Source organism: Boleophthalmus pectinirostris, unplaced genomic scaffold (genome assembly GCF_026225935.1).
Source record: "Boleophthalmus pectinirostris isolate CB_2022bp ecotype Guang Dong unplaced genomic scaffold, ASM2622593v1 HiC_scaffold_12, whole genome shotgun sequence".
Lineage (NCBI taxonomy): Eukaryota > Metazoa > Chordata > Actinopteri > Gobiiformes > Gobiidae > Boleophthalmus > Boleophthalmus pectinirostris.
The window spans coordinates 32,715,046-32,741,777 of NW_026571018.1; the positions used below are offsets into that span (position 1 = coordinate 32,715,046).

Genomic DNA, 26,732 nt, shown 5'->3' on the forward strand with positions numbered 1-26,732 from the left:
CCCCTTCTGTGAAACTGGCCCCAAATCAAGTTTACAATACTTCCCATTGATCTGAATTGCTTTTAAAATACTGATAATGTATGATTTACAACAAAAAAAAAGCAGCAAGAATTCTGTAATTTCCCCATAAAATGATAAATGTTACGTCCACATACAACAATATTCTCACAACAATCTTTAAAACCAGTTCATGCCGTTTAAGATGTAATGCTACAAGATCCGCAGTGTCTTTAGTTGTTCATTTTTAAATATAACTTACATCGAGTGAAACCGAAATGAACGTAAAAGAGTTCAATCAAGTCATTTCCCACTTCCTTCTGAAAGTCCATTCTCTTACTTAAGTTGGGGGACATCGAAACCAAAAAAGAAAACAAAAAAACAATGGATACCTCTCAATGTAGCAACCCCACGAGCCCCTAAAGGTACAGATAGGACACCCAGTAAACCAGGTTGAAGAGGCCGAATGCGGTGGGGAAAAAGATACGCGCGTACGAGTCTATCTTGGCGATGCGGATGTGGAGCCGTCCGTGTCTCCAGGCCCCGGTGCGGCAGTCTTCGAAGCAGCAGAAGAAGCTGGTGCAGTCCTTCCCGTCCAGGCACTCGTAGCCGTACTCCTCGTCGCGTTCGGTCATGTGCGTGGCGTTGTTCATCTGGATGGCGGTGGCGGAGCGCGGGCGGATGTCGACCGTGGGCGTCTGCGGGAGAAGGGAGGAGGAGAGAGAAAGGTTAGGGGTCTTTTAAGGGACTATGTTACGCCAAACTGACTCTTGTGAGCTTGCAGTCATGTTAGAATGTTGTCACGTCGTTGAAAACAAACCCGGAGTTGTGTTTTGTTCCATTCACACATGTTTGAGTAAAGCTTTATTGTTAGTCTTTAGTATTGTTGAAATATCCAAAACGTAAATTAACACATGTTGAACCTGATCATTTCTATTGATACTTCGCAGTTGACGTCATCAACATTCCCTGGGGTTCTAAGCACTGCTCTGTCTGAGGCTTTGTTAGACTTTAATCTGATCTTTATTTTAACAAAATCTGAGGAGAAAGAACTAACTTAGTTGAAACAGGTGGGCTGATTTTATTCTGTTAAACAAGTTTCCCTCAAACTCAAAACTTTTTCTGTTGAAAATCACTCGTAAACAGAACCTTGAACATCTGTATTGTTCACAGGCTCCTGAAAATGAACTGTTTAAATCAATTTTGTAATAGGGATGTGTAAAGAATCCCTCAGTCGTCCAGGTAGAATCCATGGCGAGGAGAAAATTCAGTTTGTCGACTGGACAAAAGTGATTTTGGTTGAAGACGTTTCGCAGCTACATCCAAGCTGCTTCTTCACTCCCCATGAACTGAAGAAGCAGCTTGGATGTAGCTGCGAAACGTCTTCAACCAAATTAACTTTTGTCCAGTCGACAAACTGAATTTTCTCCTCGCTTTGTAATAGGGATGTAACAGTAAACGAAATATCATGATATCGTATCGTCAAAAGTCTCCCAGTATTACCGTGGCAAATTACAATATATTGAATTACAAGTCTCTTTGCTTCAATTCATTATTTTGTGTAGCAGTATCTTAAAACATTGGCCCCTTTCAAATCACACTTCAAACAGTAGCTAAAGGAAAAACGGATTTGTTGACACTTTTAGTGTATAACTGTCGCTTGTCACTTGTTAATGTTTTTGCTGTTAAATTTGTGGTGTCACCTGCCTAGGGAATACAGATGGAAAATAGAATTTTTGCTATAATCTGGCATATTTACACTGCGATGTTGTAGATGTTCATTAATATGGACTGTCCCTATTAAATAAATAAATAAAAACAAATAAACAAAAAAACTGTGGGAACTACATAGACCATGATCCTTTGCTCCACTTCACTACATGAAGCAATAACTGTTAAGCCCTTTTTAAATCTTAATTCTTTGCAAAATATCAGTACTAATGGCTTGTCAAGGTAGGAAAAATGAAAAAGTAGCATCTTCATAATTTTGTTTGCCTCCACAAAAAATCGTAATAATATCGTATCGTCAGATGCATATCATGGAAATATCGTACTGAGAGATTTGGATATCGTTACATCCCTATTTTGTTGTTTGAAAACTTAGGAAAAACTATCTTAAAACTTTTTTTTTTGCCGTGTCTGACTATGTGTGCATTGTATCTCCATGGTAACTGGTGCATATTCTGCCAATGCACTTACATGTAGAAGACCCCCAGCGTGATGTCACTGCGAAGTATCAATCAGTGACTAGACCCAAGAAAATGAATATCTTGTTATTTCTGGAATAATATCACTAACGATAATCTGATGACGTTTTGGCAAGTCACCAAATTCAACAAAAGTATGCACACACATGAATTAAGTAGTTTTAAGTATTGCACAAGTATTTATTTATTTATTTTAATTAATTTGCCTATTTGACGTTTTGTCTGTGACTATTTGAGTTTTTAGAAATGAGGGTAGCACAGAAAATGACATCTATAGAGTAACACGAGGCTGAGAATATGTTAAGCTGCCCTTTCGGATGTACCTTATGCATCAAGGTGAGCTAAAGAGAAAGCGATTAAACGAACGTTCAGCAAAAAGGCAAGGACAGTGAAAAACAGAGTGACATTTTGTAGGTCTATAAACGGGTGTCTAAATGTTGTAAAATCGAGTCATTTCCTCATTAGTTACATGAGTTATGGTGTCTCTGTCGGGTGTTCATTTTTCCACTAAACTTTTACGTCCGAACCCTAATAAGACACACTCCAACTTTAGGAACTCAGATTTCAGCCAATCAATCTGAAAAATGCACTTTAAAATACACTTTTTACCATCTTAAAAAGGTGAAAAACAGAACAAGTTCATTTTAAAAGGTTTGCAGAGGTTCAAAGTTATTCCTTATGCATTCAGAGCGAGAGATCAACCGATATATTTTTATACTGATTGTTTAGAATCCAGAGAAACCGATGACCGATCAGCTCTGCCGATATTTTTGGGCCGATATATAGGATTCAGATTTTTTTTTTTCACCCAAAGTTTTTATTTTAAATTTACTACAGGCAGATCGACAGCCCTTTTTACAACTACAACACGCAGAAGAGCACAGTAGTCATGTTCTGTGTTGTGAGTTGACACTAAGGCTGATGTTCAGACTGCAGGGCTTAATGCTCAATTTGGATATTTTTCAGATTTTTTGCAAGGTTGTTCACATTTCCACTTAAATGCGACTCGTATGTGATCTCCAGTGTGAACTTTAAACACCCCAAAAGTGTCTCGCATGTGCATTGGAGGACACGACGATGTTAGACGCAGCGAGTGTGCTCTGTGTTTTACTGAAGTCGCCTAAACCTGGACGCGAGCATTGAGCACCTGGAGATTTTAAAGTTGGTGTCGTACCGGAGCCAGAACATGTACAGCTTATTTGTTTTAAGGAGGAGATTGAGAAGGGGAAGGTTTTTGGCCGTGGTGTTTTGTGGGGCAGTGGCAGCAACGTCCGTATGTTGTAGAAGTTTTCAGCCTGTCCAAAAAAGGGTGGAAGTAAAGGGCTGGAGACGAACTGGATGTCTTAAGCAGGAGAAGTGTAATTATCATCAATAATACGGACCCGGGGGGACTTAAAATGTGAACATAGTACGATTTCAAAAGTGAACATAGTATGATCTTTTGAGTGTTCAAGCCCCTTGACTCTGCTTCCAAAGGAGGAGGTTTATTAAGTAAGTGTGGTGAGACTATGGAAGCCAGTAGATACGAGTTAGTCAGAATTTAGTGAGACTATGAAGGCCAGTAGACACCGGTTAGACAGCAAGAGGCCACAATTTAGATAACGTGCGGGTAGGGAGAAGCAGCCAAGAGTAGTGGGATTGTTATGTGCTTCGCTGCTTCACTGTCACAGAGCTCAGACACAATTTTCGTATGATGAGAAGAACGTTTGTGTACATTTGTGAGCGCCTACTTGTACCAGTCTCGCGAGAGGAAACACATCTTTGGCAGCATATTTCAGGGGGCAAACACGTCGGCGTTGGGCTGTATTGGCCGTACTGGCGACCTGGCCGTTCAGACTGAAGTCGAGTGTGAAAAGATCGGATATGTATTGGTTTTAGGAGCACATATCCAAGTGGCCTGGGTCGCGTTTGAAAAAAAAAAATCTGATCTGTGTCATTCAGGCTACGTTCAGACTGCAGGGCTTAACGCTCAATTCCGATTTTTTTGTGAAATCCAATGATTTTGTGAGGTCGTTCACATTTCCAATTAAATGCGACTTGTATGTGATCTCCAGTGTGAACGTTAAGAGGCCCAAAAGTGTCCCGCATGTGCACTGGAGACACGATGACGTGAACCGCAGCGAGCGTGCTCTGTGTTTACGGAAGTTGTCCAAACATGGAGGCGAGCATTGAGCACCTGGCGATTTTAAAGTTCCTCTCGTACCGGAGCCAGAACATGAACAACTTACTTGGTTTTAAGGAGGAGATTGAGAAGGAGAAGGACAAGGGTTTTGGCCGCGGTGTTTTGTGGGGCAGCGGCAGCGACGTCCGTTGAAAGGAACGTGTGGATGTGGAGACGTAGCCAAGAGTGGTGAGTGGTGATGTGCTTCGCTTCAGTGACACGGAGTTCATTAACAATTTTCGCCTCCTTCAGCGCAGAATAGTGACGTTTGTGGCTTGTTGATAACGTGTAGGTCGCATAAATGCGCTTTGGCCGTTCAGACTGAAGTCGCATGTCAAAAGATCAGATATGTATCGGTTTCAGGACCACATTTCGTGTCCTGGGTCGCATTTGAAAAAATCGGATCTGTGTCGTTCAGACTGTCATTAAAAGATCAGATACAGGTCACATAGGGGCCAAAAAAGATCAGATTTAGGTCACTTCAGGCTGCAGTCTGAACGCAGCCTAAAGTGGTCACATAGACGTTTATATAGGACATTTAGATAGATAGATAATATACTTAAATGATCCTGAAGGAAATTAATTTTTTTGGTAGCAACAATGACACATACTACTACTACTACTACTAATAATAATAATAATACAGTAATTAATCTTATTTTTTAAATTTAAGACCGTTAACTGGTACACTAAAAACTGCAAATATCTGCAATATGTATCGGTTCAAGAATATATTGGGCTGATATTTGTGTGATATGTTTCTCTATTTCTCTATTCCGGGCATCTTAATTACTCACCGCGACGACTTTATAGGTGCTTTTCACAACTTCGAGAGACCACAGCGGTACAGCAACAACTAGCATGCTAACAGTGCACTTCCTAAACGCAGGTACAGGGCATTTATCTGCTAACCGTTTCGGCCCGGCCTGTTTACGCTGCCACCACCTACCCTCCCCCGACTTTTTTTTTTTTTAATCATTATCCCCAGAAAAGCTATTTGCACCTTGCGCTCACCCGAGGACCCTTTTAATGTCATGGAAACAGAAATAGTCTCGTAAGTGGCACCTATGGCTGTAATTAAAGAGGGCCCGGTGACAGAGCTGTAGTCCTCATAGGCCCCCAGATGCAAATTATACACTGGGTTAGGACAGAGCTAACAGCGGCGTCAACGGTCATATTTACTGTTCGACGTTTTTATGTTTTTTTATTGGAGTTAGTGCTGGGCAGGTTTTAAAGGTCCTACATTATGCAAATTTGGTTATTGTGAGGTTTTTTGTCATGTTAAAACGGCGTTGCTTAAAGGTTGTATAGAGGATTTTCCAAGGAACGAGAAATCCAGCGACTGCGTGAAACCACCCCCCCTCCCCTACAGCTCCTACGTAGAAACGCCTTCTCCCGCCTCCTCTTTACGCCAGAAACAGGTTTGTTTACAGCCGCTGCACGTGACTTGTAAACAACTAACTACAGTGTTGGTTAGGCAAGGCGGAGAAGTGAGGAGCGGGGGGAGCGGGTGTGCGGACATTTCGTTCGCGGACGAGAAGTGAGGAGCAGGGAGCAGGGAGCAGGGAGAGAGGAGAGGAGAGAGGAGAGGGGAGGAGAGGGGAGCGGTGCGCGGAGATTCTGTGCCCGGAGAAGTGAGGAGCAGGGGGAAGAGCGGATCGGGCAGCGGGGACAGGAGCAGGAAAGGGGAGCAGAGAAGGTTGCGCGGAGATTCAGTGCGAATGAACTAGCTACAACACGCAGCAGCAAGCGGACTCTTTCTTTGCATTGAAAATGACGTTTTCAGACATAGGATATCGCTTTCGTGTCCTGAAAAACGTTTGTCTAGCTCTTGGAAATAAAGTACGTTTTCATAATAAGCAGAAGTTTCCTGTCCAGGAGTAATTTGGCGACCAGTGCGTCAGTCTTTAGACCCTGCGTCTGCTTCAGTCGCGCCATCGCTGGAATGAATCTTCAAGAATCACCTTAGTTTAGCTTCGCTGCTTTTCCCCTTGTCTTCTTCTTTCAGCGACCTCAAAAACGGACTTTCTTTTGCGGCTAACTGCTCCTGGATTCTTGTCGCCATTGCAACAAACTTTGTGCGAACTGCGAGGAAGATATAGGTCAAAAAAAGCCGCTAAGAACTGTTGCGTTGGTGGAGTAAACAGCGTCTGTGCGTCTTGCGTCTGTGGACTGCGTGACAGTCGTACGTAAACCACGTACCGGCAGCGCAGGCAAGTCAGTTACGCTAGAAACGTAGGGAGATTGATTGACAGCCTGTCAGCTCACAGATAACGAGGCAGTGTCGTTATCTATTGGCAAATGTTTAGCCCCACCACGTCCAGAGTTGATGAATTTTTATTCTCTTTTTTTTGGTCATCATAATTACAAGGCTACTGCACCTCTATAATGCTATCATTGACAACTTGAAACAAAAACAAACAAACAAAAATCCTCCATACAACCTTTAATCAAAAATACTGTATACTTGGAGTTGCGTTTTCTTTCCGTCTACATCTCCAAAGCGCTTAAATGCTCTGTTCCACCTTGTGATGTCATGACGCGGTGGTTTTCAAGTGAACAGCTCCGTTTACGTTTAGTTCAGTAGAGATTGGCAATTCCAGGGCTGAAATGGTCTAAATCTGCCTTCCCTGGGGGGCGCCAAAGAGCCACTGGGGAGGCATGACACACATGCACAGAAAAAAATAAGGGTCTACATCTGTACACATCTGCAGCAGGATTGATGTTGGTAATTGTGCGTGTGTGTGTTAGCTGTAAAATTATGTTTCTATTCTGACGACCGACTCATAGTTTGGAGCGTCACCTTTTTTGCCTTTTATACGCCGCCTGTACTGCTCCCTGTCCTATGTGCCACATGGACCACCTCTTCTAAACCAGAACTAAAACCAGGACTAAACCACAATTAAAACCAGGACTAAACCACAATTAAAACCAGGACTAAATCAGGACTAAAATCAGGACTAAACCAGAACTAAAAACAAGACTAAACCAGGACTAAACCAAGACTAAATAAGGACTAAAACTAGGTCTAAACCAGGACTATACCACGACTAAAATCTGGACTAAACCGGAACTAAAAACAAGACTAAACCACAACTAAACCGAGACTAAACCAGGACTAAACCAGGTCTAAACCAGGTCTAAACCAGGTCTAAACCAGGACTAAACCAAGACTAAATAAGGACTAAACCAGGACTAAACCAGGACTAAACCAGGGCTAAACCAGGACTAAAATCAGGACTAAAACCAGGTCTAAACCAAGGCTAAACCAGGACTAAACCAGGGCTAAACCAGGTCTAAACCAAGACTAAATAAGGACTAAAACTAGGTCTAAACCAGGACTATACCAGGACTAAAATCTGGACTAAACCAGAACTAAAAACAAGACTAAACCACAACTAAACCGAGACTAACAGGACTAAAACCAGGTCTAAACCAAGTCTAAACCAGGACTAATATCAGGACTAAAACCAGGTCTAAACAAGGACTAAAATCAGGTCTAAACCAGGTCTAAACCAGAACTAAAATCAGGAGTAAAACTGGGACTAAAATCAGGTCTAAATCAGGTCTAAACCAGGACTTAACCAGAACTAAAGTCAGGACTAAAATCAGGACTAAACCAGAACTAAAAACAAGACTAAACCAGGACTAAACCAAGACTAAATAAGGACTAAAACTAGGTCTAAACCAGGACTACACCACGACTAAAATCTGGACTAAACCGGAACTAAAAACAAGACTAAACCACAACTAAACCGAGACTAAACCAGGACTAAACCAGGTCTAAACCAGGTCTAAACCAGGACTAAATAAGGACTAAAACTAGGTCTAAACCAGGACTAAACCAGGACTAAAATCAGGACTAAAACCAGGTCTAAACCAAGGCTAAACCAGGACTAAACCAGGGCTAAACCAGGTCTAAACCAGGACTAAATAAGGACTAAAACTAGGTCTAAACCAGGACTAAAACCAGGTCTAAACCAAGACTAAATAAGGACTAAAACTAGGTCTAAACCAGGACTACACCACGACTAAAATCTGGACTAAACCAGAACTAAAAACAAGACTAAACCACAACTAAACCGAGACTAAACCAGGACTAAAACCAGGTCTAAACCAAGTCTAAACCAGGACTAATATCAGGACTAAAACCAGGTCTAAACAAGGACTAAAATCAGGTCTAAACCAGGTCTAAACCAGGTCTAAACCAGAACTAAAATCAGGAGTAAAACTGGGACTAAAATCAGGTCTAAATCAGGTCTAAACCAGGACTTAACCAGAACTAAAGTCAGGACTAAAATCAGGACTAAACCAGAACTAAAAACAAGACTAAACCAGGACTAAACCAAGACTAAATAAGGACTAAAACTAGGTCTAAACCAGGACTATACCACGACTAAAATCTGGACTAAACCGGAACTAAAAACAAGACTAAACCACAACTAAACCGAGACTAAACCAGGACTAAACCAGGTCTAAACCAGGTCTAAACCAGGACTAAATAAGGACTAAAACTAGGTCTAAACAAGGACTAAAATCAGGAGTAAACCAAGACTAAACCAGGACTAAAACCAGGTCTAAACCAGGTCTAAACCAGAACTAAAATCAGGAGTAAAACTGGGACTAAAATCAGGTCTAAATCAGGTCTAAAACAGGACTTAACCAGAACTAAAGTCAGGACTAAAATTGTGACTAAAACCAGGACTAACACATTCACCCAGTTTGAAAACCCCTGATCTAAATGATTCTAGTGAAGGTGTATGGAGCATGACATCACGAGGTGGAACATAGTGTTTTCCATTTGAGAGAAGAACTCAGCCTAAATACGCAGAGTTTGTGTTTTAAACATGTGTGAACGGAACAAAACACAACTCCAGATACGTTTGCGATGAGGAAACATTCTAACATAGATCAGAAAATGGAGTAATACGGGCGCTTTAATTGTGATTAGTGAAGCGTTTGGGAAGGCGGTGACAGGTGACAGACAGGTGCCCGCCGGCGATTTGTTGTAGGCACAGAAACAGTCATGTTAAACGCTGGGTGAGTCATCAGTGCTATTACGGATTTGGTCAATTATGCTCTGACCTTCATTAGAGAGAGGGGGGTAATGGCTCAAAGGAAAACCAGAGCCAGAACCAGCATATAAATGGGCATTACAAAACTCTGGTGTAAAAAAAATATAATTAATCTATGTTAATTAATGTGCATATGCCTAATTTATCAGCTTTTAAATGATACATACAATGCTAATTAGACTTATTTGAGCCTGGAGTCGTATTTTTGCTTTATTCGTGATTGTTTCTTTTATCTCGTTAATGAAGTCCCCTTTCTTTGAGGACTCAGAAATCACTATTTTTCAATTTTTCCTGGATTGTTGCATCATAGGTAGCAATCTGGGCTTCTTTCCCTGAGTTTTTTTTAAGTCAAAAAATCATTCTGTGTCAAATTCTTTTCTTTAAGTATAGCAGCCAAGGCTTTATTTACCGTATTTTTCGGGCTATAAGTTGCACTTCTTTTCATGGTTTCAGTGTTTCCTACGACTTATACTCCGGTGTGATTTATAAACCAGAACTAAAAACAAGACTAAACCAGGACTAAACCAAGACTAAATAAGGACTAAAACTAGGTCTAAACCAGGACTATACCACGACTAAAATCTGGACTAAACCGGAACTAAAAACAAGACTAAACCACAACTAAACCGAGACTAAACCAGGACTAAACCAGGTCTAAACCAGGACTAAAATCAGGACTAAAACCAGGTCAATAAGTTGCACTTCTTTTCATGGTTTCAGTGTTTCCTGCGACTTATACTCCGGTGTGATTTATATATTAAAATTTTCATACTGACAGCCGCGAGAGGGCGCTCTAGGCTGCGCATGTCTCCTGCTAAAAGAGCCACTGTCCTGTCTCTGTATCATGTCAGTCGATCTCACCACTACTTCTGTACCACTAAAAATTTTAAATTTAAGTGACTTCAGTGACACCGAAACCATCCTGTCGGAATGTCGGAACAATTCTAACTGGAACTGATGCTGAGTCTGACGACAGCTACACAGAAGAGGAAGCGGCGCTCTGTTTACCTCTGGAGGTCGTGGAGTTGGATGAAGTGACACCGAGGATGAAGAATTGAATTAGTGATTTGGAGTGAGATGGAGAGTTTGGTAAACTTGTTCTGTTCTGTTGTTTATGTTATAGTTTATCTGAAGAACTGTTCATATGTGACGTTCACAGTCTGTTGTTCTCTGTTCTATTGTTATTACTAGAACTTGACTTTCAAAATGAAATGTTGGTTCCTGGTTTGGTCTGGTTCCATGTAGTCTGATGCCACTTAAATGTTTTTTCTTATTCATTCTACATTTTTTGGCTGGTGCAAAATATAGTCAGAAAAATACTGTACTTAATTTTACTACTTTCACTTTTACTTTTGTTTTTTCCAATTTTAGACATCATTTTAAAGGTGCACTGCGCAACTTTTCAGCTTGTCTCCATGGAGATGTCATTGCTTTGCCTGGAATGTTCCATATTATGACTTTAAACAACATTTATTCATTACGGGTGTTTCTGTTACTCAAAAATACAGCAATTCCTTTTGTGAATAAGGACGACTCTCCACAGATCTGAACTGTAATGTAGCGTAGAGCTGTAACCTACTTTTCTCCCTTGTGATAGACAGGTTCAATCTATGCTGTGGAACCTTCTAGACAAAGCAGTGACATTTCCATGGAGACATCAGGTGGCGAATCCTCCACGAGAAATGTTGCCCCGTGCACCTTTAAGTCAGAAAACTGTTAAACGAAGCCAATTAAAGCCACAAGAAAACATAAAATGTCCACTTTAGCTTCAAATGTTTAAGTCTCTAATGCATATATATCAGTTGGAATGGTTTGAATAGTCGTGTTTATATATCCTCACTACTGATACACAGGGAGCACCATGTCACTTAGGTGTAACTTCTTTCTAAGATGAAACACTTTTTTTTTTTCAGTTAAAAATAGTATTGATAAAGGTACTGCCACCGTACATTAGTCACACAGTTTGGTGGTGAGACAAGTCGGTTGGTAGGCAACTGCATAACCATTTACACTGCAGCCCTGTATAGAACATCTAGAATAATATGATAGACAGAACAGCTTTAAGAACGTCATTCAACTTCTTTCACTTGAGCGTTAAACAGAACCTTATTTTATCCACATGTCTGTCAGAAAATGGTACAGAATAAACTACATTTTTATACTAAGGAATTCATTCAGTACTCAATACCGATTACGATACCACAGTGAAGATAAAACTGCTCCTTATGTAATTTTCACATACAAAATAATAGTATTTTCATTATCTTAGCATAAGACGTCTTGTTCTGATAAATGCCAAACTCATACTAAAACATTTCAGAAAAGCTGTTAATGAGTATCAAATGAGGATCTAGTTTCTATACTAGTTTTAGTATCAATTAGTATCTGATTTTTGATATTTTTGACAACCTCAGTACAGAGCAGGGATAGGTATTTGATTAAATTTTCTATATCGATTGTCAGGAGAATTAACAATCAATTTTGGATTTGATATAATAGAATTTTTATTTGTTTGTAAAGCGTCTTTGAGTGTCTAAAAAAGCGCTATATAAGCGTAAATAAATGTATTATTATTATTATTTGATTAATCATTAAAATGTTTATATTAAAATGGTCATCATCATTATTACTTTTACTAATCTGCATAAATAAATTCAACTTTACAACATATAAACCATAACCACTATAGAGCCACATCAGCCCGTTTGACATTATAATGTGTTTAATTCAGCTTTGACACATTTGTTTACATTTTATCGAAACAAAACTTAAAACCACATGACTCATTTGCATAAACTATAAGATCTGAAAAAAGCAGTTTTTCCCTTGTGCACCAATGCGGTTCAGCTTCTGTTGGACTAAAATACATGACTCGGTGAAATATGAGTGTTCTTTCTGTGACAGAGGGATGTTGATGATGGTGGTGAGTGTGTTCTGTGTGTGTGTCGTGTTGGTGATGGTTCATGTTTTCAGAAATCAGACGTGTGCAGGTTTAGTGCAGCTCTTTATTTAACTCACTCACTTTATTTATGTTGGTCATTTTATTTATTTTGACTTCTGTTGTGATGAAAAGACTGAAAAGTGTTTGTCTTCTGGACGCGTGCGCACTCAACTTTATGTTGCAGTAACCGGGATACTGTTTTCACATGCACCATGACGAAACTGAGATACTCAAAAAACCCTGATCATCCCCGGGACACTGATGTGCTGTAAACACACTCACTGAGTGGAACAGTGTCTCCAAGGAGCCAGAGCCCAAACGTGGGACTGTGAGGCACAACTCCAGTGTTTGTGTCAGACACAGCCTCGTATCTTAGGTTGTATAGAGGATTTTTTTAAGGGAAGAGAAATACAGCGAGAGTCCTTGTGCGCGTTCAGAATCACTGTTGAAGTTTCCTGTCTAGAGGTAATTTAACGACCGATCAGTTTTTAGACCCTTCGTCTGCTTCAGTCGCACCATCGGTGGAAGGAATCTCCAAGAATCACCTCAGTTTGTCTTTGCTCCTTTTCCCCGTTTCTTCTTCTTTCAGCGACCTCAAAAACAGACTTTCTTTTGCGGCGAACTGGTCGTGGATTCTCGTCCGACATCTCGACAAACTTTGTGCGAACTGCGAGGAAGCGACAGTTTGAAAAAGCCTCTAAGAACTGCTGCATAAACCACATAATCCCCAAGCGCCGGCGAGTCAGTTACACTAGGGAATTTGATTGACAACCTAACAGCCAATAGAAAATGAGGGAGTCTCGTTTTCTATTGGCTGATGTTTATCTGGCCTCAACACGTCCACAGTTGATGGATTTTCATTCTTTTTTTTTTTTTTTTTATCATCATAATTACAAAGCTGCTGCATCTCTGTAATGGTATTTTAAACTTTCATTAACAATTTGAAACAAACAAACAAAACAAAAAAATCCTCCATACAACCTTTAAACTAAGCTACACACAGCGACCTACATTTGGTTTGTGTGATTAAAAATGTGATTGACAAAATGACCAGTTAACGAGTAGTCAACTAATCATGCCCATCCCTAGTACAGAGCGTAGGCTGTAGTGTGTGACGTCGCCCATCGCGTTCGCCTCCAGCCAAATGAAGCTCATCGAGGCTATCTATTATACGGGCGAATTTGGAGCCGAGTTCCATATTTGGAATTTCGACCAGCAGTATAATAGCAACCAAAGAGCGAGGAGTGACACTGTTGAAGTTTACGCCCATTTCTACTGGCCGCATCATTGGTTTAGTAGGGAGTGGGCGCTTAGCAACACTGTCAATTAAACGCTATACCAGTAACGGCCTCGGGAGAAGGCGGCGTCTGATCTCTGTTATTAATGTTCATATCTTTATTTACGGACAAAATAGCTAAATAAAGTTGGTTAGTGAATTTATATATCCAGTCTGTGGTACGGAGGCATCAGAAACTGGCCTATTCAAACGCAGGTCGTTAATATGCAGAGTTTTCTCCCTCTTTCATCTCTCAAATGCCATGTCCCCTTTACGGAGCCAGGACCTGTGGCAGTGTGTCAGATGAAATGGGTGGTGTCTTTTTGGCCGAGGGCTGGTGTGGTAATAAATCTCGCTGTCAGACTCATCGTTTTTTCAAAAGACAAGTCCAGCTCAAAGTTCAAGCTGTGAAACTTTGCACCTTTTTCCATTCAAAAAAGTGACAGCAGCATGAGTCACTTTGTAAAGAGGGCTGCCGATAAATGTCTACAGTAAAAAGTGTTTATTCAGCCACTTTAAAATAACTGGACATTTCATTGTTAGTAACTTGATTGAGGCATTAGGGTTCAAAGTTAGTGATGAGGCTTCTTTGTGGGATCTGAATCATTTGGATGTGTTCTTTTCAAGGAGCCATTCAAAAGCCTGTCTCTTTTACTTTTTATTGATATGACAGAAATCAAAGTGAGAACTCATTTGATCTACAAACTAATCACGAAATTGAAAGAGAAATGACCAAGGCTCAGATGAATTAAAAATAGTTGAATCTGCGAGTGGAAGTGCGTTTGATCTTTGAAATGATGCATTATCTAAATAAAACGTTGCACTACATTAGTAATAAAAAAAAGAACCACTATTATGATGCCAAATATGTTTTGTTTGTGCACAAAGCTCTCACTCTGTTTGCCTACTCTACTTCTGTGCTGTTTGTTTAGCATAAATCCATGTAAAAATGCATATAAAAACAGTTTTTGGACTTATAAGTTGCACTTTTTTCCATAGTTTGGGTGCTTCCTTCGACTTATACTCCGGTGCTACTTATATATTGCAACGTTCACACTAACAGCTGCGAAAGGCTCTAAAGGCTCTAGACTTGAGTGCCAGTATCTGCTACGACTATTCCTCCTGTACCACTGTCTCTTCACTCTACTGCGCATGTCTCCTACAGAAAGAGCCGCTGTCCTGCTGCAAGAACGGTAATCGAGCAGCAGAAAGAAAGTTTGGAGTCAGTGAGAAACTTGTGATTGACTGGCGGAAAGCACCGATGGGGAACACAGCTTCACGGCAAAAGGGAGGGTGTACAGTGTAACTTTTCTGTAAGTCAGTGGATGAATCGACAAACCAAAACCATCCTGTCGGGATTCAGAACGGCCGAAATAATTCTAACTGGAACTGATGCCGAGTCTGACGACAGCTACACAGAAGAGGAAGCGGCGCTCTGTTTACCTCCGGAGGTTGGGGAGTTGCTCAGAAGTGACACAGAGGATGAAGAATTCAATGGATTTAGTGATATGGAGTGAGATGGAGATTTTGGTAAACTTGTTCTGTTCTGTTGTTTATGTTATATTTATCTGAAGAACTGTTCATATGTGACGTTAACAGTCTGTTGTTCTCTGTTCTATTGTTATTACTAGAACTTGACTTTCAACATGAAATGTTCCAAGTCTCTGATTTTATAAAATAAATTTCCCCCCAAAAAGTGTGACTTATATATGTTTTTTCTTCTTCATGATGCATTTTTTGGCTGGTGCGACTTATATTCCAGAGTGATGTATAGTCCGAAAAATATGGTAATTGGTCTTTACTGTAATCTACTGATGATTGTCTTTCTGAATTGAAAACTGATCGTACATCTGATGTTTAATGGAGACGACGTATCAGAGCATCACTGTTCTCATTGGAACATGGCAGTAAACCTATTGATACTTTGCAGTGACATCGTGCTGGGGGTGTTCTGCATGTATGTATATGGCAGTATGTTCAGGAGTTATCATGGTGATACAATACACGCATTAACAAATACAGCCACTTTTTTTTTTTTCTTTTTTTCAGGAGCCTGTGATCAATACGTCAAAATAAGGCTTAGATTTAAGTCAAAGAAAGCCTCAGACAGAGCATGCCTACAGCTAGCATCACACCCCAAGAAAACATTGACAACATCAGCTGCAAAGTATCAGTATTATATATGTATAATATATTTTTCGATAATAACACATTTGATACAATAGATAAACAAATAAAACACAAGTAAACAGAATTTGCACCAGATTTTCTCTGCAGTTATAATGTAAACCATGGCCATGCACCAAAATGAATAGGCCATAGTAGTGCTCTTGTAGTTTTAAGCTTTGTAGCATGCATCCTCACACAAGCATCCAACGCAACAGTAAAAATAACCAGAATCACTTGCCCAGCACTAGCAAATATATAAAAATTCCCTTTGAAAACAGTGCATAACCAACAGGAAATAGAAACATTTTTAAACTTTTCAAAGGATTTTAAGTGTGGAGGTTATGAGTCAGTTTCAAAGGGGGTCAGTGCCACTAAAAATGTGTAAGCTCAAGCAAAAGGCGCAATAGAAAACGTAGCTACAGTTTGAAATCGAGGTGTGGACCGGTGTTAGCAAAGGAAAAAGTTAGAAAACAAAACTATACAAGACAGTGGCAAAGTTCAACTTTAACTGGCTGAAACGAGACAACCTTACGGAGCAGGGCAGGCCCGTGACCTGAACTCAAACAGACCCTTTAAAAGTTTCTAAGCAAAATGTTTTAAATAACAGAATGGAGGAAACTGGAGGCAAAGTGAAGAGGAGCATAATGTGATTTCAATTTCAATTAGGATTCAGAAAACGTAAAAACAAGATGGATAAGACAAATCAAAACCACTCTTTTTAACATTTTTTTTAAAGTACAGCTACTTTAGGCTAAAAAAGTACAGCTACAAAACAAACCAGTAATGTGTGTGTGTGTGTGTGTGTGTGTGATATATATATATATATATATATATACTGCCAATTCTCATTTTATTGTTTATTATATATTTTATTGTATTTACATGTTTTATATTTATTATCATTTTTATTATGTGTGCATTTATTTATATTTTATATTATTTACAGTTTTAATTTTATTTTATTTTAATTTAACTCTTCTTCTTTTTTACATTATAAAACAAGAGCCAACCTAACAGATTTTTTTTTTTCCTACCCTGGCAATTCTCATTTATTTATTTATTTATTTATTATATATTTTATTGTATTTGTTATATTTATTTATTTTTTAATTAATTATTTTATTTTTTTATATCTACACTTTTATTATTATTTATTTATTTTATTGTTCTTCTTTTTTAGATTTTTTTCTATCCTGGCAATTCTCATTAATTAATTAATTAATGCATTTATTTAATTTAATTTAATTTTTTTAAATATTATATATATTTATATATATTATTATAATTTATTTATTTATTATAATTACTTTTTTAATTACTTTATTTTGTTCTTTCTTTCTTTCTTTTTATTCTTCTTCTTTTTATTTATTTATTTTATATTTATTTTTTGGCACATTTATGTTAAAAACACGTAACATTATTGGCAATGACACTCAATGCCAGTTTATCATTGAAATCCTCTGATAGTCACTGAAACCCATTTATGGTCTCCTTCACTTTGCCTTCTGCCAACTCCACTCTGACATTTTGAACCGAGCATTTAAAGGTTCTATCCCCAGACTACACCTGTGCGTGGGAAAGCAGATTATCTCGTCTCGTGGTGTAAATTTAGCTGTTGGGGTTAGCCGTTGCCGTACATGGGCATTTCCTTTAAAGATTACGGCGTGCGCTAATCTCGTGAATGGCCCCGGCGAGTGTAATTAGCCCCGGTGCATTGTGGGTTGTCCGTTTCAGTCCGTTAAGGCTCTGCTGACTCGGTGGGAAGTGTCAGGTCGAGAAGCCCAACAAAACAGCGCGTGGACAAAGGAGAGGGTCCGCTTTAATACGAGGAAGAAAAATACAAATCCACTCAAAGAACTAGAAACTGACCCAAATAATTGAAGTACTTCTTTGTGATAAATACTCTTTAATTAGTCTTAATAAAGCAAGAAATTGTACATTAAAGGTCCTATATTATGTAACAATTGACCCCTGTTAACTTTGAGCTATGTTATAATGTTATTTACTCAAAAACATACCTGGAGTTATGTTTTGCTTCATTCACACATGCTCAAAATGCTCTGTTCCACCTTATGATGTCATGAAGCGGTTGTCTTCAAGTTCACAGCTCCTTTTACATTTTATTTAGTAGAAATGGGCTAAACTCATCCTTCAGTTATTCTAGTGAAGGTGTATGAAGTTTAAAAACATAGTGGAGCACTTCCTGTGTTACCACATGACATCACAAGGTGGAACTGAGTGTTTTTGAGAGAAGAACTAAAGAAGTAACTATCCAGGGTTTTTGTGTTAAACATGTGTGAATGAAACAAAACACAACCCCATGACGAAACAGTATAACATAGATCAGAAAATTATGTCTAAAGGCCCATTAATAAACAATTTCCCCATTATAAATTAAGTCTTTGTTCATGATTTATTACAGCTAATTAACATTTTACCCTAATTTCCCAGCAGAATTTGCATCTTTAGTAAACAACATGCTACAACAAGTAGGTTTATAGACTGTACTGTTACTCGGAATCAGTTAATTCCATTTTTTTCCCCATTTAATTCCATCAAATCCCAATTGAAACGGTGTTTTAGTCTCAACATGTAATACCCAGGAAATCTGAAGCTTGTGGTTGTGCAAAAATGCTAAAACAAGATGTAAAAATGCCCTAAAACTATGGATTTTTCCAACTTCCCCATTATAATTTGAGTCAGATTTCCCCATTATAATTCCAGCCCCGTATTTTGCTCCAATAATCATCTTTCCATATGTTATTAGGTTCTTTTTTCAGACCAAGAGTTTGTTTTCATACCTGCTCGAGCTGTCGAAACTGTCGGGTATGAAAACAAACTCTTGGTCTGAAAAAAGAACCCAATAACATAAATTATCGGACGACCAAATAAACGTTACTGGACAATCATCTTTCCATGCAGCGGGTCCATTTCAAGTTCTTTGAGCGGAAATCGGGTTTTTCATCTTCCGCATCAGGGCACCCACAGTTTTGTCCACATCCGTAGACTTAGTGGCAGGAAAAAAATCAGGAAAAGAAGAGAAAAAGCTGTGGTTACGACGACAAGAACGAAAGGAGTGAAACAGGGCAGAGGGAGCCAGAGTTGACGGGAAAACCGGGATTTGAGAAGCTTGAAGACAAGTCAGTGCATCTGGCTAGCTGCCTCTGCACTGTGCACACTGCAAACAGCCCCATAGTCATCCCCGTTTGGTGAGTCGGTGTTAGGTAAAGAATGCATTGCGGGTAGAGATTTTGGAAGGAGAGAAGAGGGTAGGGCCGGTCTGTCAAAACAGTGAAGCCAAGTGCAGCAGACACATGCATTAGACACAGGCAATATTATACCTTGGAGGAAAAGAGCCTCAGTAGCTTTAGTCCAGACGGGAGACAAAGAAAACGTGAAGTTAACAAAAAAAACAAGGACACATTTTAGAAAGAAGGAACTCAAAATAAAGACAATGTAGAAAGACTCATCGAATATATATATATATGTAAATGAAAAGACATAGATAGAAAGAGAAAGAGAGAAAACCATAGACTGTATAAAGAAGCGGACGAAGGGAGTGCGGCGTCGTCTGTAGAGTTCGGCGCCAGGCAAACGAAGCTGATCGAAATAAAAACACCAGGATCATGTAGAGCGGGTTAATACAGATATTTTAAGACCAAACAGAAAAAGAAAGAGGAAAACAATATTTCGGTTTTAAGTCAATTGGAGCCAGAGTCGATGGAGCCAGAAGTGTGGAATCCGTGTATCATTCGTTCATTTGTTTTTCAATATAAAACCAAAGATAAGAAAACGAAAAAAAAAAAACTGTTTTCTTCATTATTTATCTCCAAAACCAAAAAAAAACAAAAACGATAACGATATAGTTTTTTTTTCAATTTCGATTTTGTGTTTAAATGAATGATGGAAAAACTTAACTGCGGCTTAACGATGCCAGACTTTTGCGCTGCATACAGACTGAATCAGGACTAAAACACGACTAAACCAGGACTAAACTGTTTTCAGTCCTGGTCTGGTGCCAGTCTCAGTCCTCGGTCTCAGTCCCGGTCTCAGTTCTGATCTGGTCCTGATCTCATGCTCGATCTCAGTCCCGGTCCTGTTCTTGGTCCTGTTCCTGGTCATGTTCCTGGTCTCAGACCCGGTCTCAGTTCTGGTCCTGTTCTCAATCTCAGTCCCGGTCTCAGTTCTGATCTGGTCCCGGTCTCACACCCAGTCTTAGTCCCGGTCTCTGTCCTGGTCCTGGACTCAGCCCTGGTCTGGTCCCGGTCTGGTCCCGGTCTGGTTCCGGTCTGGTCCTGGACCTGATTCAGTCCTGGTTCAGTCCGTATGAGGCGCAAAAAGTCCAGCATCACAGTTTAAGTCACAGAAACGGGAAACGGTCGTTATCCGTTTTTTCCATTAAACAGACAAAATCAAAAACTGAAAAAACAAATCGTTATGTTTTTTTTTCCTTTTGGTGTTGGAGACAAATAATCAAGAAAATAGTTTTTTTTTGTTTTTTTTTTTTACTTTTGGTTTTATATTGAAAAACTAATGAATGAATGACAGATTGCGTGCCCGTGCTCACTTCCTATTCGGAAAACATTTGGTTACCCATGTCCATTTATACAGTCTATGGAGAAAACACAGCACTGAGATGCATGATGGGAAACGTAGTACATACTGTACATCATATGCTCTACGTACAGGACATGAATACATTTATGACAACAGAATTTAGCGTACAAACTTTACACCATTTTTATCAGCTGTGAATGATAAATATTGTTGTAGAGATGTTTAGAAGTTCTGAGGTGTGTGGGCGACAGTCGCTCAGTTGGTGTTTGCCAACCCATCAGAAGGTTGGCGGTTCCAATCCCACTCTCGACATGAACATCATTGGTTGAGCGGTCAGATCCACTGACACACAGGTCGGCGGTGCGGTCCAGCTCCAGATGAATGCTGTCGTTGTGTCCTTGGGCAAAACACTTAACCAGTCTCATCTCCAGTGTGTCCCAGAGTGTGAATGGGTGAGTGGTTCCTTCATGTAAAATGTTACATAGTGAAACTGTGCAACTTGTTTGGTAGCTTTTGTTTAATTCTCTGCTATCTTTTTTCCCATTACTTTTTAAAGGTTAACAGTGTAACTTTTCTGATGGAGGAAACAACACCTGCTGGTCCCCATGGCGACGTTATTGTTTTGTCTGGGATGTTCCACAGTATGGCCTTAAACATATGTATCTTTATTGAGAGTGACGAGACACTTAAAGAAATCTTCCCAGAGCCTCCCTTGGTCAGTTTAAAAAGAGCCCTACTCTCCATGACAAACTGGTCCACAGCACCGACGACCTGCACCCAAACACACGTGGCTCGGACCTTGACCAACAGGTTCTTATAAGTGTAACAGCTGACCCCACTGCACAAGTATATGTCAAACCAAGTCATTTCCAGACTATCATTCACAAAAAGAATATATAGTACAGTTGCAAAACAACATTTGTAATTTACAGACTAGTTTGCTCTACCTGCAAGGTTTTCTACATAGGGATGACCAAAAGACGCCTGCAAGAGCACTTGGCTGAGCGTAAATATGCTCTCCGTACAGGCAACACCAACCATCCTATGGCCAAACACTTTTTGGACTTTCATGACAGCAACACATCTAATCTGCACGTACATGACATTGATCACATACTAGACTCTTTGCGAAAATGAAACCGCATTGGAAAACTCAAACAGTGTGAAACCTTCTGGATTTATAAATTACAGGCAACAAAATATCCTGGGCTCAATGAAGATTTGGACTTCTCTGTGTTTTTATAACTGAGTGGTATTTTTGGTGTATATTTTATATATTTTTGTGCATAATGAGTGTTTCTATACCCTATGACGTCCCATGGTTCTAACACTGCCATCTCCACAGGTGAATCTCCACTCCTCCTCTTCCAGGTGGAGCAGCTCTATTGGTGGGTTTCTTGTATTTAACTCACATGGTTCACTCATAATTTTGTTTGTCCTCTGAGAAAAACCATAGGCTGAAATGCATTGGGAATTTGTAGTCCATTAAGAAATGCCATAAATTAATAAAGGCATTTTATTTTAACCAGTGAGTGTCTTGGGTTTTTTGCATGTTTAACTTTTTTATACTGTATGAATTTATACTGTCCAAAAATACCTTGAAAACACTGCATTCTCACTGTGAGTGGGATCGCCTCTCCACAGGTCTGACCTGTAACTTGGCCTAGTGGTGTCACCTGCTCATTTTTATGGAGACACATATGTTTAATGCAATACTGTGGAACATTCCAGGCAAAGCAATAAGACAGACGAGCTGGTTGTGGATCCTCTACCAGAAAAGTTACATCACCTTTCTTTCTTTACGACCACTTTTTTTCAAAATTACAACAGTTGTCAAATGTGACTCAACTTTTTCCACTGTAAAATAGCATAATCAAGAATTCTCTCTATTTTTTTACTGTTTGGCTAACTACATTCTCATAAAGTAAAGATAAAGTTGCATAGTTCAACTTAATTTAGCAGTCCAATGCATTAAACACTGGACCACAAGCCAAAATCTGTGGGTCGCTGGCCAAAAATACCCAATATAGCGATTCTGTGTCCAAAAACATTCACGTTGCATCTGGAAGTTTCCCATTTTGAACTATTCATGAACGTACGAAGTAAACTCCACACTTTTCTGCATACTTGGTCCCAGGAAAAGCCCAGAGAGAGAGATGGGACAGGGCGCTGTACCCTCCCGCTCATTATTCATTCATTCTCAACGGTCGCTTTGGTCCAAGTGTGAACCCACTGCAGAGACCAGGCTGTCCCATTTTATACACTCCCTCAACTTCTATCTTAACTCCCTGACGCCCAAGTCTGGTATTTCTGTAAGTTTTGACGTCTGAATAACATTGTACAGTGTAGTTACACCAAAATGCAGTGTGTATCAAATTGTAATTCTAATATAAAGGTCCTGTAAATAGACTCTTGTGAGCTTTTAGTCATGTTATAATGTTGTTACCTCATTGAAAACATACCCAGAGTTGTGTTTTGGTTCATTCACACATGTTTGGGTAATCCTGCATTATTAGTCCGTTCGCTCTGTTCCACCTTGTGATGTCACGAAGCCGTAGTTCTCAAGAGATCAGTGACCTTTTATCTTTAGTTCAGTAGAGATCGGCGATTCCAGAGCTGAAATTATCCAAGTGATTCTAGTGACGATGTATGGAGTTTAAACACCCTTTCCAGCACATTAAAGCATGGAAACCTGACCAGAGTTCGACGGGACAAATATTTAGAACTTATGTTTGGGCTCAGATCGGACTCGGACAACAAACCACTTGCTCTGAGACTCTTAAGTGTTCAAAAGATCAGAGCACTGCACTTCTAGTTTGGATACAATTCAAAACTGTGTTATTATTACCTTCGCCAAGGAGGTTATGTTTTTGCTGGCGTTTGTCTGTTTGTTTGTTTGTTTGTTTGTTTGTTTGTTTGTTTGTCTGTTAGCAACATAACTCAAAAAGTTATGGACCGATTTTGATGAAATGTTCAGGATTTGTTGGAAATGTGAAAAGGAAGAACTGATTTCATTTTGGGGGTGATCCGGAAGAAATCCTGGATTCTGGATCACTTTGAAATTTTAGTTAACATTGTGGTAAATGGGGCCAAAAATTTTGTTTCTCAATATCTCGGTTAATTATTGACCAAACCCCATGAAATTTGACTCAGGGATGGACAGTGGGATCCTCTTTCATATTCCAAATTGAAAGATACGAGACAAATATTTATGGAAAACACAATTAATATGAGGGGGACTGTAGTCCTTGGCGGAGGTCTGCGCTTTCTGAGTGCTTTTCTAGTTATTTGTGAAATGTGTTGCAATACTTCAGATATGTGATTTTTAAAGCATAAAAGATTGGCGATAAAATCTTGAGGAAGTAGAGTCATTATCGCGAATCTGCAGCTTCACCTCAATCCGAGCTTTGTGGACATATCGGACTCAGATCAGATTAGATCACTGCTTTGTCAGACGCGGGCCGGGCTCAGACAGAAAAATTCTGGCCGATCCACACTCTACACTAGTCTGATTCATCAGTCTGACCTCGTAGCATTAGGATTCGTTCGCTCGATGAATGCTCCAAATCCCGTAGGAAGAAGGGCAATAATGTCTTTCCCCTTGATAAAATTCAACAAACATTCTCTTTGTTTCAGCTTTAAATCCTCGATTTTGGGAATCGTTGCCAACACAGAATGTATGTCTTCGTCTACATCCATCTCGGCCACTTTGTTTTGTATACATGCTGTACCACAAAAGGGACCCAGACAGGCGCGACGAGTTTGACGAACACGGCTTCACAGCTCTTCGCTGATTGGCTGGTGCGCAATTTTCCGGGATTCTTGCAAACCATCCAGAGTATTCCGATTCCTGATCTAGTAGTTGGAGAGAAATGAAATTGAGCGGTGGTTAACTCGATACCACATGACATCACAAGGTGTAACCGAGTGTTTTCCATTTAAGAAAAAAGCACAACCTAAATATTGCAGGATTTGTGTGTAGAAAATGTGCGAACAAAACACATTTCCAGGTATGTTTGTGATGAGGAAACAACATTATAACACAGATCAGAAAATAGAATAATATGGGCCTTTTAAAAGCACAGCAGTATAGATTCTCCATTGTGGGTTAGAGCTACAGAAAACGCATCAGATGAAACGGTAAACGGTGCACAGAGGTATTGATCCCGTATTTACTCACCGGGTTTTTCTTCTTCTTGTCTTTCTTGGCGCTGGGCTTCCTGTTGCTGACAAAGTAGTGCAGCGTGCCGTACTCGATGAGGGCTGCGAAGACGAAGATGAAGCATACGGACACGAAGAGGTCCATGGCGGTCACGTAGGACACTTTGGGGAGGGACTTTCGCGCAATGGTACTCAAGGTGGTCATGGTCAGCACTGTGGTGATACCTGCAGGAGGTAAAAGAAAGAAAAGTTGGTTAGTATGACAGAGAAATACGGGGTAGTTTTTGGTTGTCCGATTTGAGAATGTCATGACGTCATACTCTCAGATGAGGGGCAAGGGACAGTAATCTTTGATTACACTGAACTTTGCTATAAAATATAAGAGAAGTTAAGGTATACTTTATTTTCAACATGTCAACCTGGTCACATTCTTTGGCCGCTCCTCATTTCAGTTCTGTGCAGTGCAGACGTTTCACCTTTGCCTACTTCTAACACTTTTAACACTTTTATATCTGCAAAACTGCAAAAATTACAGTTTCATGATTTGATTCACTGTTGATTGCTCTGTTTGTGAGTGTTTTCTACTTGTGCTGATTTATGCTGCGTCTTGGCCAGTTCGTTATTGCAAATTAGAAGTGCTCAAATGACTTATATAACTTATACTTAAAATATTGAATAAATAACAAATCTATCTATCTATCTATCTATCTATCTATCTATCTATCTATCTCTCTCTCTCTCTCTCTCTGTATATATATATATATATATATATATAGTATGTATGTCTATAAATATATAATATATAAAAATTAAAATAAAATTTAAAAAAATCTATAAAATAGTCCCACAGGGGTCTTGTGTATGCGGTGCTGCATTACAATTGTACATTCATACTGTAGTTTGTATTTTTACTTTTTATACAATCTAAAAGGTAAATACACAAAGCTTTAAATGTAATTTCTGTTAGTGATTAGACCCATTAACTCTTTAGGTGCCAGAGGTTTTTTCCTAAAAGTTTTGATTTTGACATCTTAATTTCAGCTATAATTTAAAAGTAATAAGAGAGAGAGACTTTCTATAAATTACAGAAATATTCAGGAAGACCCAAAGTTTATGCAGGGATTAAATTTACCCAATTATTTAAACCTGATTTAGACTCGGTTCAGTCCTGGTTTTGACCTGGTTTTGACATGGTTTAGACCTGGTTCAATCCTAGTTCAGACCTGGTTTAGACCTGGTTCAGTCCTGGTTCAATCCTAGTTCAGACCTGGTTTCAGACCTGGTTCAGTCCTGGTTCAGACCTGGTTCAGTCCTGGTTCAATCCTAGTTCAGACCTGGTTTAGACCTGGTTCAGACCTGGTTTAGACCTGGTTCAGTCCTGGTTCAATCCTAGTTCAGACCTGGTTTAGACCTAGTTCAGACCTGGTTTAGACCTGGTTCAGTCCTGGTTCAATCCTAGTTCAGACCTGGTTTAGACCTGGTTCAGACCTGGTTTAGACCTGGTTCAGTCCTGGTTCAATCCTGGTTCAGACCTGGTTCAGACCTAGTTCAGACCTGGTTTAGACCTGGTTCAGACCTGGTTTAGACCTGGTTCAGTCCTGGTTCAATCCTAGTTCAGACCTGGTTTAGACCTAGTTCAGACCTGGTTCAGACCTAGTTCAGACCTGGTTTAGACCTAGTTCAGACCTGGTTCAGACCTAGTTCAGACCTGGTTTAGACCTGGTTCAGACCTGGTTCAATCCTAGTTCAGACCTGGTTCAGACCTAGTTTCAGACCTGGTTCAGACCTGGTTCAGATCCTAGTTCAGACCTGGTTTCAGACCTAGTTCAGACCTGGTTTAGACCTGGTTTTAGACCTAGTTCAGACCTGGTTCAATCCTAGTTCAGACCTGGTTTCAGACCTGGTTCAATCCTAGTTCAGACCTGGTTCAGACCTAGTTCAGACCTGGTTCAGACCTGGTTTAGACCTAGTTCAGACCTGGTTCAGATCTGGTTCAGTCCTGGTTCAGACCTGGTTTAGACCTGGTTCAGACCTGGTTTAGACCTGGTTCAGTCCTGGTTCAATCCTAGTTCAGACCTGGTTTAGACCTGGTTCAGTCCTGGTTCAATCCTAGTTCAGACCTGGTTCCTGGTTTCAGTTCCTGGTTCAGTCCTAGTTCAGACCTGGTTTAGACCTAGTTCAGACCTGG

General features: G+C 39.8%; 1 protein-coding gene across 2 annotated transcripts in view; it reads right to left on the reverse strand.

Moving 5' to 3' along the window:
• Positions 1–416: 416 nt before the first annotated feature.
• Positions 417–26,732, reverse strand: part of gabrg2 (gamma-aminobutyric acid type A receptor subunit gamma2) — a 238,442-nt gene continuing 212,126 nt past the window's right edge. Inside the window, exons 8-11 of one of the 2 annotated variants that reach the window (XM_055148747.1) lie at positions 24,564–24,769; positions 19,168–19,191; positions 18,628–18,630; positions 417–695 (exon numbers count right to left, since the gene is read on the reverse strand). In XM_055148747.1, the coding sequence (XP_055004722.1) occupies positions 417–695; positions 18,628–18,630; positions 19,168–19,191; positions 24,564–24,769 (512 nt within the window). The remainder of the gene's footprint in view (positions 696–18,627; positions 18,631–19,167; positions 19,192–24,563; positions 24,770–26,732) is intronic. The other variant, XM_020938712.2, reaches the window with a different exon arrangement.